The 13,201-nt window shown below is 43.5% G+C and overlaps 1 protein-coding gene across 1 annotated transcript in view; it reads right to left on the bottom strand.

Moving 5' to 3' along the window:
• The window catches only part of cdc23 (CDC23 (cell division cycle 23, yeast, homolog)), a 53,305-nt gene that overhangs the window by 16,104 nt on the left and 24,000 nt on the right, over nucleotides 1-13,201 (bottom strand). Inside the window, exons 6-9 of the mRNA XM_043704075.2 lie at nucleotides 11,697-11,829; nucleotides 10,224-10,401; nucleotides 8,168-8,265; nucleotides 5,030-5,111 (exon numbers count right to left, since the gene is read on the bottom strand). Coding sequence (XP_043560010.1) covers nucleotides 5,030-5,111; nucleotides 8,168-8,265; nucleotides 10,224-10,401; nucleotides 11,697-11,829 — 491 coding nt within the window. The remainder of the gene's footprint in view (nucleotides 1-5,029; nucleotides 5,112-8,167; nucleotides 8,266-10,223; nucleotides 10,402-11,696; nucleotides 11,830-13,201) is intronic.

Below are 13,201 nucleotides of genomic sequence, written 5' to 3'. Positions count from 1 at the left end.
GCAAGAGGTGCGGGGGAGGAGCGAAGGACTTTTGGGAAGTCATATATTTGTGTGGTTGCATTACCCGAAACACTACTCGGGTACTGTCCCTCACCCATCCTCCTCCTCTAACCAAAAAAAAAAGGACCTGTGCGCCAGATTGGTAAAGTAATGAGTTTACTTTTTTATTCCTTATTTTTTCAACAGTCTCCTTGGGAATTTAGAATCGTGGGAATGGTGGTGAGGGTAGTTGAATGTTCCGCCTGCAGAATGTGGAAGGTAAGGGTCACCACCAGTGTCTCTGCTGACTGCATCTGCAGGAAGTGCACCCAACTCCAGCTACTCGAAAACCACGTTAGGGAACTGGAGCTGGATGAACTCCGGATCATTCGGGAGGCAGAGGGGGTTATTGAGAGGAGTTACAGGGAGGTAGTCACTCCTAAGATACAAGAAAAAGACAGATGGGTTACAGTCAGGGGACGGAAAGGGAACTAGCAGGCAGTGCAGGAATCCCCTGTGGCCATTCCCCTCAACAATAAGTATATCGTTTTGGATACTGTTTGGGGGGGACAACTTATCAGGGGAAAGCAGTGGGGCCCAGGGCTCTGGCACAGAGTCTGTCCCTGCTGCTCAGAAGGAAAAGGGAAAGGGGAGGAGAGCAATAGTCATTGGGAACTCCATAGTTAGGGGGACAGATAGGAGGTTCTGTGGGGGAGAGAGAGACTCACGGTTGGTGTGTTGCCTCCCAGGTGCTAGGGTTCATGATGTCTCTGATCATGTTTTTGGGATCCTTAAGGGGGAGGGGGAGCAGCCCCAAGTCGTGGTCCACATAGGCACCAACGACATTGGTAGGGAGAGAGATGGGGATTTAAGGCAGAAATCAGGGAGCTAGGATGGAAGCTTAGAGCTGTCTCTGGTTTGTTGCCCGTGCCACGTGCTAGTGAGGCAAGGAATAGGGAGAGAGAAGAGTTGAACACGTGGCTACAGGTTTGGTACAGGAGAGAGGGTTTTGGATTCTTGGATAATTGGGGCTCTTTCTGGGGTAGGTGGGACTTCTACAAGCAGAATGGTCTTCATCTGAACCAGAGGGGTACCAATATCCTGGAGGGGAAATTCGCTAAGACTATTGGGGTGGGTTTAAACTAATCCAGCAGGGGGATGGGAACCAAAATTGTAGTTCGAGTATAGAAAAGGTTGAGAGTAGGGAGGTCCGAAATCAAGTGTCAGGGAAGCAAGATGGCACCGACAAGCAAGACGTTGGTTTGAAGTGCGTCAACTTCAACGCCAGGAGCATCCGGAATAAGGTGGGTGAACCTGGGACTTCGATGTTGTGGCCATTTCAGAGACATGGATAGAGCAGGGACAGGAACGGTTGTTGCAGGTTCCAGGCTTTAGATGTTTCAGTAAGAACGGAGAAGATGGTAAAAGAGGGGGAGGTGTGGCATTGTTGGTCAAGGATAGTATTACAGTTGCAGAAAGGATGTTTGGGGCCTCGTCAACTGAGGTAGTATGGGCTGAAGTTAGAAACAGGAAAGGAGAGGTCACCCTGTTGGAGTTTTCTATCGGCCCCCAAATAGTTCCAGAGATGTAGAGGAAAAGATAGCAAAGATGATTCTCGATACGAGTGAGAGAGACAGGATAGTTGTCATGAGGGACTTCAACTTTCCAAATATTGACTGGGAACACTACAGTAAGAGTACTATAGATGGGTCAGTTTTTGTCCAGTGTGTGCAGGAGGGCTTCCTGACACAGTATGTAGACAGGCCAACAAGGGGCGAAGCCACATTAGATTTGGTACTGGCTAATGAGCCCGGCCAGGTGTTAGACTTGGAAGTAGGTGAGCACTTTGGTGATAGCGATCACAATTCTGTTATGTTTATTTTAGTGACAGAAAGGGATAGGTGTATACCACTGGGCAAGAGTTACAGCTGGGGGAAAGGCAATTACGATGCGATTAGGCAAGATTTAGGAAGCATAGGATGGGGAAGGAAACCGCAGGGGATGGGCACATTAGAAATGTGGAGCTTATTCAAGGAAAAGCTCCTGTGTGTCCTAGATAAGTATGTACCTGCCAGGCAGGGAGGAAGCAGTAGATCGAGGGAGCCGTGATTTACGAAGGAAGTGGAATCTCTGGTCAAGAGGAAGAAGGCGGCTTATGTTAGGATGAGATGTAAAGGCGCTAGGGGGTTACAAGGTAGCCAGGAAAGACCAAAAGAGAGAGCACAGAAGAGCCAGGAGGAGACATGAGAAGTTGTTGGCTGGTAGGATCAGGGTAAACCCTAAGGCTTTCTATAGGTATTTAAGGAATAAAAGAATGACGAGGGTAAGATTAGGGCCAATCAAGGATAGTAGTGGGAAGTTGTGTGTGGAGTCAGAGGAGATAGGGGAAGCACTAAATGAATATTTTTTGACAGTATTCACTCTAGAAAATGACAATGTTGTCGAGGAGAATACTGAGATACAGACTACTAGACACGGTGGGATTGAGGTTCACAAGGAGGAGGTATTAGAAATCCTGCAGAGTGTGAAAATAGACAAGTCCCCTGGGCCGGATGGGATTTATCCTCGGATCCTCTGGGAAGCCAGAGGAGGAGATTGCCGAGCCTTTGGCATTGATCTTTAAATCGTCATTGTCTACAGGAATAGTGCCAGAAGACTGGAGGATAGCAAATGTGGTTCCCCTGTTCAAGAAGGGGAGTAGAGACAACCCAGGTAATTATAGACCAGTGAGCCTTACTTCAGTTGTTGGTAAAGTGTTGGAAAAGGTTATAAGAGATAGGATTTATAATCATCTAGAAGAGAATAATTTGATTAGGGATAGTCAGCACGGTTTTGTGAAGGGTAGGTCGTGCCTCACAAACTTTATTGAGTTCTTTGAGAAGGTGTCCAAACAGGTAGATGAGAGTAAACCGGTTGATGTGGTGTATATGGATTTCATCAAGGTGTTCGATAAGGTTCCCCACTTTAGGCTATTGTACAAAATGCGGAGGAATGGGATTGTGGGAGATATAGCAGTTTGGATCAGTAATTGGCTTGCTGAAAGAAGATAGAGGGTAGTGGTTGATGGGAAATGTTCATCCTGGAGTCCAGTTACTAGTGGTGTACCGCAAGGGTCGGTGTTGGGTCCACTGCTGTTCGTCATTTTTATAAACGACCTAGGTGAGGGCGTAGAAGAGTGGGTTAGTAAATTTGCAGACGACACTAAGGTCGGTGGAGTTGTAGATAGTGACGAAGGATTTTGTAGGTTACAGAGAGACATAGATAAGCTGCAGAGCTGGGCTGAGAGGTGGCAAATGGAGTTTAATGTGGACAAGTGAGAGGTGATTCACTTTGGTCGGAGTAACCGGAATGCAGAGTACTGGGCTAATGGTAAGATTCTTGATAGTGTAGATGAGCAGAGAGATCTCGGTGTCCAGGTACACAGATCCTTGAAAGTTGCCACCCAGGTTGACAAGGTGATTAAGAAGGCATACAGTGTTTTAGCTTTTATTAATAGAGGGATCGAGTTCCGAAACCATGAGGTTATGCTACAGCTGTACAAAACTCTGGTGTGGCCACACTTGGAGTATTGTGTATGGTTCTGGTCACTGCATTATAAGGAAGATGTGGAAGCTTTGGAAAGGGTACAGAAGAGATTTACTAGGATGTTGCCTGGTATAGAGGGAAGGTCTTACGAGGAAAGGCTGAGGGCCTTGAGGCTGTTCTCGTTAGAGAGAAGAAGGTTGAGAGGTGACTTAATAGAGACATATAAGATAATCAGAGGGTTAGATAGGGTGGACAGGGAGAGCCTTTTTCCAAGTATGGTGACGGCGAGTACGAGGGGGCATAGCTTTAAATTGAGGAGCGATACATGTAGGACAGATGTCAGAGGTAGTTTCTTTACTCAGAGAGTAGTAAGGGTATGGAATGCTTTGTCTGCAACGGTAGTAGATTCGCCAAGTTTAAGTACATTTAAGTAGTCATTGGACAAGCAAATGGACGTACATGGAATAGTGTAGGTTAGATGGGCTTCAGATTGGTATGACAGGTCGGTGCAACGTCGAGGGCCGAAGGGCCTGTACTGCGCCGTAATGTTCTATGTTCTAAAGCCCTCCTAAGTTGTTTACTTAAGATGTTACCATTAGCCATTTCGGCACCTCTGCCTTTATAACCCCTCTTTCAAAATAAACCAGGACAAAATAACTTTTAAAGTAACAACATTGTCACAGTCTTCATTGCAGTTTTGTCAACTCCAGTAGAAACGCCTTAGCTTCATAGTTTATTCTTTTGAATTGTCCCACTGTTGCAGAGAATCAACATTTAGCACCCATGTCTGTTTCCACATCTTTGTCACCTGATAAAGATGTGGTCAGGTGAATTGGCCATGCTAAAATTGCCCACCGTGTTAGGTACATTATTCAGGGCTAAATATAGGGTAGGGGAATGGGTCTGGGTGGGTTACTCTTCAGAGGGTCGGTGTGGATTTGTTGGGCCGAAGGGCCTGTTTCCATAACTGTAGCGAATCTAATCAGCCTGATGAACTAGTCTGTGCAATTGCAATTGGCCATACAGAAGCTCTGTGATACATCAAACCCCTGTTGGTTGTGAGACCAGGACAGATTTTAATTTCATTCAACTCCCTTATGCAGCCAGACATTTACTTCTCTTTAATTTACTTCTCAGCTGTCTGACTGAGAAGGACTTGGCCAAGATAGTCAGAGAATAAATCCACTGTGGACTTTCTGCTGACTTCAGTGAAACCCCTCTAAACTAAGAACTGAATGCAGTGTAGCAGAGTGAAGTGTTCTGTGTAACTGGGTGATGAACATCTTCAAACTTGCAATCCTTTACACACAGTTCTCAATCCTGGGTATAGGGGATATTACAAAGAGAACAGGCACCTTCCATGGAACACAGTTGATATGTATCAAAGAGTTAATGTAATTTTAGTGAGGTACTGGTAAAAGTAGCTAATGCAGAAGACTGAGAAACTTAAATAACAAAAGGAACTAAGGATGCAACAGAGACCCACCAGGTGGATCAATGCAAAATGTAGGGCAACTGTACTCACCAATCACACAGCAGGTTTCCACTCGGTACTTGTCAATTTCACAAAGATTGTGAGCCAGATAGCTGAGCTCGGGTTTCATATTCTAATGGAAACATAAACATGGGCACAGATTGATAACAACAACTCCAAATTCCCACAACTACCAGAAAGCAAGTCGCTTCACTGGAATTCCAGTCTACTTTTCCTAATTCAAAGCTGCTAAATCAGATTATTTGATAAATCCAATTCTTTAAGTACATTTAGGACTTGAAAGAAAAGCAGAAATTGCTGGAGAAACTCAGCAAGTCTGTGCAGAGAAATCAAAGTTAGCAATTCAAGCCCAGAACTGAGAGTATTTATCTCAATGACAGGAGGGGAGAGGAGGAGAAAGCGGATAGCTGGAAGTGGAGACTGGAGAGAGAGAGCACACATGAGAGAGAGAGAGAGAGACAGTGTGAGAAAGAGTGAATGTGTGTGTGGGGGGGGGGGAAGAAAGAGAGAGCTTGGTAGTTGCAGACAAAAGTATTGTTGATAGCAAGCCAGCAGAGAAGCAAAGGACGATGAGTGGTTGAGTGTCTAAAACAATGGGTTGGCTGTGCTGAATGCTATGACAGACCTGGGGTGTGGGGCTGGATAAAAGCTGTTGAAGATGGTTTTCAGGCTTTAGAATGATTGAACTCTACACCGAGTCCCAAAGGCTGCACAGAGCCTTGCTGCTATCTACCTGTACTTCAAGAGGAATTTAAAAAGGAGAAGAATTTGATGCCTGAGGTTTGAAAACAAAACTCCTGACTCTGGCACTTTTATAGAAAAGAAAAATATTCAGATGCTAAACATTTTCCTTCAATCTTAATCAGAAGCAGAGCAGTGCTGAGGGAACGTCTCCTGCTTTACGGATATTATTTGAGTTTGCCTCTCGACCATAAGTCTGCACAAAGAGAAACTCAAGAAAAGCTGGAGTATGAGAAAAGTTACTGAGCTTTAAGAAGTGAGCTCTTTTGATGAAGATACAAGAGTCATAGAATCACACTGCACAGAAAAACAGACCCTACAGTGCAACCAGTCCACACTGACCACGCTCCCAAACTAAACTAGTCCCAGCTGCCTGCTCCTGGCCCGTATCCCTCTAAACCTTTCCTAATCACGTTCTTATCCAAATGCCTTTTAAACCCTGTAACTGCACCCACATCCACCACTTCCTCAGGCAGTTCATTCCACACAGAACCATTGTGTTAAAAAGTTACCCCTCATGTCCTTTTTAAAGTCTTTCTCCTCTAACCTTAAAAATATGCCCCCTAGTTTTGAACTCCTCCACCCGATGGAAAAGACCATTGCCATCCACCTTATCTATACCTCCCGATTTTATAAACCTCAATAAGGTCGGTCACCCCTCAACCTCCTACGCTCCAGTGAAAAAAATCCCAGCCTTTCTAGTCTATTTTTATATCTCAAACCCTCCATTCCCAGGAACATCCTGGTAAATCTTTTCCAAACCCTCTCCAATTTAATAACAACCTTCCTATAATTGTGCAATCAGAACTGGACACTGTACTCCTGAAGAAGCCTCACCAATGTCCTGTACAACCTCAGCAAGAGCTTTAATAGATGAAAGACAGTTCAGAATGCAAGAGGGGAGTAACATTGAGTAGACTTACAATGGCAGTGAAATAAAACCATTGCAATGAAGAACTGGGACAAAATACCATTGTATTCTGGCGGGAACGATCAAGATAAACAAAGTTGACTCAGCAGTGTGTAATCCTCGGACATTAGATACCTTTGAGTGATGTGAGGAACTATAACAAACAGAATTAGGCCATTTAGCCAATCATGTCTGCTCTGCCATTCCACCTTGGCTGATACGTTTCTAAACCCAACTGTCCTGCCTTCTCCCCTTAACCTTTGATCCTTTTGCCAACGAAGAGCCTACCTTTGTGTTAAATATGCTTAATGACTTGGCTTCCACAGAATCACTACCTTCGGGCTGAAGACATTCTGAAAGTGGTGTTCCTTCACTCTGAGGCTGTACCCTCGGGTTCTGGTCTCTCCTATTAGTGGAAACATCTTCTCCACATCCACTCTGTCCAGATCTCTTAGTATTCTGTAAAACTCAATCAGATCCACCCTTCATCCAGATCCAGTGTCCTCAACCTCTCAGCATAAGACAAGCCCTTTATCCCAGGGATTCTTGTAAACCTCCTCTGGAACTCCTCCAATGGCAGCACATCCTTCCCTAGATAGGGGGCCTTAAACTGCTCCCATTATTTCTAACGCGCTCTGACCAGAGCCTTACACAGCCTCAGTAGTGCATCCCTGCTCCTGTATTCTAACTCTGGATTTAGGTTTGCTCACTGAGCTGGCAGTTTGTTCTCAGACATTTCGTTACCATACTAAGTAACCTCTTCAGTGAACCTCTGGATGAAGGTTCTAACTCTCTCAAAATACCTTCCTAACTGCCAAGTGAACCTGCATGTTATTGTTAAGAGAATCCTCAACTCGGGACTCCTAACTCCCTTTGTGCTTCAGATTTCCGAAGCTTTTTTCCCATTTAGAAAATAGTCCATGCCTCTACTCCAGGAGAAAGTGAAGACTGCAGATGCTGGAGATCAGACAGTGGTGCTGGAAAAGCGCAGGAGGTCAGGCAGCATCCGAGGAGCAGGAGAGTCGATGTTTCGGGCATAAGCCCTTCATCATCAGGAATGAGACTTGTCTGTAAAAGCCTCATTCCTGATGAAAGGCTTATGTCCGAGATGTTGATTCTCCTGCTCCTCAGATGCTGCGCTTTTCCAGCACCACTCTCTCGATTCATGCCTCTACTCTTCTTACCAAAGTGCATAACCACACATTTTCCCACACTGTATTCCATCTTCTTTGCTCACTGTCCTAGCCTGTCCAAGTCCTCCTGTAGGTGGAAGTGGGGTACTGGAGATTAGACTCAAGATTAGAGTGGTGTTGGAAAAGTACAGCAGGTCAGGCAGCATCCGAAGAGCAGGAAAATCGACGTTTCGGGTAAAAGCCCTTCAGCAGAAATCCTTTTACGGCCTCCCACTTCCCCACCTGCTCCTCCATCTGTCTGTGTATCATCTTCAAACTTAGCAACAGCGCCCTCAGTTCCTTCATGCTGATCGTTAATGTATCAACGAGAACACTCAGCCTTACCCGAACATACAACAGGTTGGATAATGTGTCCATATTTTCTATCCTATATGGGTCCTGATTCCGTAACTCATTGAAAAGGGTTAAAGCTCTATCAATATCTAAAGATTAGGGGAAAAAGAAACAAAATTAGTTCAACATTTCCTGAATACACGAGATTGTCAGATAACTACATGAGTATGATAAATCAAAAGAACCCTTTGTTAAATGGACACAGATAACACACATATCATTCAGCAATTATACACATAAGGGTGAAGATAACTTCACAAGTTATTAAAGTAAACATGGAAACTGTTTGAATAAAAAATTGGAACGTTATTCAAAAACCAAGATGAGACATCCCTTGACTGATCAGGTGTGTTTTCTCTCTTGGCAAGGAGGTAAAATCTAAAGACGACAGTTAAGAGTTCACAGCTCCTGTGACATATCTGACCATGACAACATTTCAACTTCCAAACTGGAAATCCCTCAATATTCTCGTGTGACCAAAAAAGACATTATTTGAATAAATTCACATTCACTTTTACAAGTTTAACCATGGAAGAACTGCAGTGCAAAGTACAGACATCAAGATGCAACTAAACAAATACTCTACCACCACAACAACTCTGCCAAGCAAAAGACACATCAACCTTAAATTCCAGCAACCAAAACACCAATGCACTGTCCATGTCTAGCATGGCACACTCGATGGCAAAGGTCCATTTATTCCTGGGAAACTAATTTTTCTGGATATTTGCTCCAGGATGCCATTATGATCAAAGAGTTCCAGTCGAGGTGTGCAAACTGATGTGGGGATGATAGAGTAAGTAAAATGAATTGTTAAATAAGGAATCAGTCTGGGGATTTTGGCCTGGATCTTTCACTCGATCAGTCTCAATGCTCCAGTGCAACTCACCTGAACTCAGCAGGACCAGCACGAAGGATCATGGAAACTTATGTTTGGTGAAAATCAAATCTCAGCAACATTTTTGAAAAGCTTTGAGAGAACAATGCGCTAGGAGCACGTCTCACTCACAAAACAAGCCACGTGCTTAATGATGAGCTGACCACCAGTCCCTGCTAACTGCACTTACCCACAGGCCATTATGCAGGCTCTAAAAATTGAGCCAGACCTTTTAGGAATAAGGACAATAACATATTTGCAAAGGACTTTGATATAATTTATGGTTAAATTTACCAGGAAACTAACTATTGTATCAGAATCCAACTAAGCAATAGTTTTTGTACTTTTGTTCAAGTCATTTTCAACAAACGTGTTAAGGAATACCTGCTGAGGCAAATTAAAAATAAAATACTATTTTAAAATGTTTGCCAGTTGTATTGGTTCTTGCAAATTTTGTATTAAGTAATATGCACAGGTTTAAGGGAAATCCTTGAATTTTCAAAAAGGGTGCAGTTCACACCATCACAGACTGCACCCAAAGCAGGACCTCTACACCTACTGCTTTTGAAGTGACTGGCAAGTCCAAGCTGAAGCCAATTTTGAACCTCATCCCCTTCCAGAATTCCAAGCTGCAGGCCCTCTTTAGAGGGGTCCTTGGGGAATAATGTGAACTGCAGCAAGCCCTACACCAAAAGCTGTCATCTCCAAACACTGCAACAGAAGATCAATGAATCAGAAGGGACTCATCATCTCCTGTACAATGCCAGGACCTGAAGACTATGACTGTAGATTAAGAAGAAAGGGAGACACACACTCGTGTCTGGTTTGCATTTACAGCTTCAGAAAATATGCAAACATGCAGCTTTAACATTAAGACTGACAACGCCAACTATACATTGGCCAAGTCTTCCACTTGATTTTCTCATCTACAAGTGATATTAGACAGACATGTGAAGGATTTGGTTGGAACTGGGTTGGATCGAAGCAAGGTACCATCTATAATGAGGGGTCACTGTGGAGACCAGGCCCCTACCACAAACATTCCTAAACGGATGACTGTCAAGAACCGAAGGACTGAATTAAAAATAACGTTCCCAAAAATGCGGGACAATCTCAATTTGATCTTATGACACAAAAACGAGGAGACGTCATCCTGACCCTAATACTGACCTCGAACATTATGATAAGCTACAGCAATCTGGGAGATGATGTAAGTGCTTTTGGAGAAGCCAGCATCAATGAGGTTCTGGTATTTTTGCAATGCCTCCTCAATCAACTGCAGCTCTGTATAGATGTGAGCCAGGAAGAATTCTTTCATCCAGGTGTTGGGAAGCACCATAGGCTTGAGCTGGAAGGGGAATGCAAAGTACAATAGGTATGAGAAGGGTTTACAGGCCAACATTAAAGTCACAGAAAGCAGAGCTACAACCCATGGGCTAGAAGACAGCTGAACCTCTAGGCAAAGCAGTGGAGGAAGAGAACCATTAAAGAAACAATTCAACAGATCTCTGATGAGTTGAGGAGGAACTTCTTCACCCAAAGGGCTGTGAATCTGTGGAATTCCCTGCCCAGGGAAGCAGTTGGGGCTACCTCACTGAATGTTTTTAAGGTAAAGATAGATAGAGTTTTGAACAGTAAAGGAATTAAAGGTTACGGGTGAGAGGGCGGGTAAGTGGAGCTGAGTCCACGAAAAGACCAGCCATGATCTTATTGAATGGGGGACCAGGCTCCAAGGGCTAGGTGGCTTACTCCTGCTCCTAGTTCTTAGGTTTCTTACGTTCAACGCTGCAACAGAAGACTATTGGGATTGTTCTAGATAAGTAATTAAATTGGGATGGATGGGCTTCCTTCATCTGTGTGTATCACAATCTTTCAGAACAAATTGGCTTTACACCCAGCGGATCAAAGGGCTTTGAAGTGAGCATTAGTAAATGTCTGGCTCAAATGCCCTGGAATGGGCAAATAGGTTGACATCTCTAGTACTGTAGCACTCACTCAGCACCAAACTAGGAATCTCCCTCTGGGTGTTAGTCCTATCAACTGGATTCCTCATTTAACCAGAGGCACCATGAAAGAGTAAAGTTCTTTCCTCATTTTCCCAGGACAGTGAACATTCTCAGGAACAGAAAACTGTTGCAGCACCTCAGCCTTGCTGCGGAATTGCTAACTCAAAACAGAGTGACAAACTAAACTTGGGGCTTCTTTATTACCTTTCCCAGAATGGTACGAGGGGACATTTTCACCCATTAGTTTGCCCAACATCAAGGTTTATTTCTTTATCATTCACTTTTGGAACAGCAGCACTTAAAAATTACTGATGCCCAGCCCAATTTCATGCTTTTTATTACAGAGGAGCCTTGATTATTCAGCATTCGATTATCCGAATTTCGGATTACCCAGTCAGATCGCAAGGTCCTGATGCTCGGCTAAACAATGTTATCCAGCATTCGATTATCCGGAATTTGATTAACCAAACAAAATACTCCCCCCGCCTGTGTCCTTCAGATAATTGAGGTTCCGCTGTATGTCCTTGCAATTAAATATTCTGCCAGAAGTTGACACTTGGTTATAGAGAAATTAAAAAGTCATTAAATTGCAACTGTAACCAAATCCCCTCAAGAAAGGACTGATTAACCTACTCACCATTTCCTTATCAGTAATGAGATTGCATAGCTCGAGCCAAGCTCCCCAGTGCAGAGGTAAACTGTGTGTTGCTTCCACAAACACATCAATGGCTTCTTTAACCAAGTCCAGTTTCCGCAGGACTACTCCATACCTAACAGACAAACGCTGACTGAATTACAGCTCACAGATATATCAATGAATCTATACTTTCATAATCATAATTAAACTCACAAGATAAAGCAAAGAGAATCAGCATCCAGTTAGAAAGCATTAAAAACATAACTTAGGTTGAGATGACTTGTGCCATCAGATATAATGGTAGGCAATTTAAAAGACATCAAATTGTTGAGCTCTCTCTTCAAACTCTGACATCATTTTAAAATAAAGTAACGTCACATGATCCTCATTTCTCATGCTCACTGATGGTACCAATTCTTGCTTGCGTTCTGTTAAACAAACACCTCTATCACCCGGATTCTCGCCCAGTTTGCAATTAATCACTGAAAACCTTTTCAGTTAATGCTCCTGCAATGAGGCTGGCATTATGTATGCTGTCATTTTTGTCTTTAGAAGGAAAATATATCGATCTTATTAGACTGGTAATCAATACACAAATTTGTAAGTAACTATGGGAATCCATTGGCAGCCTGAGAAAGAATATATTTTAATTGTAACTATGTGACACAAAGGGAGAATACTTTACCACTCCCTTCAGTTTCCATGGAATTTGACATTTATCACAATCCAAAAACAGCCAGCAGCTCTCCTGCTGTACCTCTGACATTTCCGACTTTTCACAGTATCACCCTGCCCATTTGGATTCCTCTTAGAACTAAGTGGACCTTCCTGACAAATTATCTTTCACCACTTTTTGTATCAAGCCCCTTGCACTATCATTATAGTTTAGGTTGAGGCAGTGTTCAATTTCTCTTTTCTATACTGTTTGCTGGGTTACACCACTTTACAAAGGCACAACACTAAGAATCCAAAGTTCCTCCACTCTTTCCTGACTCCGCTCTCTGGCATCTCTGATTGGAGACTCTTCTTCCTGTACCCCAAGGTCCTGAACATCTCGGTCAGCAGAACTGAGCATGTTACTCACAGACAAAAGCAACTTATCGTGGATGCTGCAAATCAGAAATACAAACGGAAAATGCTGCAAGTACGCAGCAGAGCTGTGCGGAGAGAAACAGCTAACGTTTCAGCTCAATGACCATTCATCAGACCCAATTCCGATGAGGTGGTCACCAACGTGAAACATTAACTGCGTGCCTCTTTCCATTATTGCTGCTGAATATTCCTCGAGATGCAGCGTGATTAAAGGACTGAGAATATGTGTAGTACTTGATCAGCATTGCAATCTGCTATTTAGACTGGTTATACTAAAGTCAAAGTGTGAAGTCACATGACACCAGGTTATAGTCCAACAGGTTTATTTGAGATCACAAGCTTTCAGAGCGCTGCCCCTTTGTCAGGTGAAGTGAACAGTGCTCTGAAAGACAATGATTTCATAACTTCACCTG

Source organism: Chiloscyllium plagiosum, unplaced genomic scaffold (genome assembly GCF_037043375.1).
Source record: "Chiloscyllium plagiosum isolate Xiang-an unplaced genomic scaffold, Cpla_swu_hap1 HiC_scaffold_16, whole genome shotgun sequence".
Classification (NCBI taxonomy): domain Eukaryota; kingdom Metazoa; phylum Chordata; class Chondrichthyes; order Orectolobiformes; family Hemiscylliidae; genus Chiloscyllium; species Chiloscyllium plagiosum.
The sequence above is the reverse complement of the archived record's forward strand: the minus strand, read 5'-3'. Positions and strand labels throughout refer to the sequence as shown.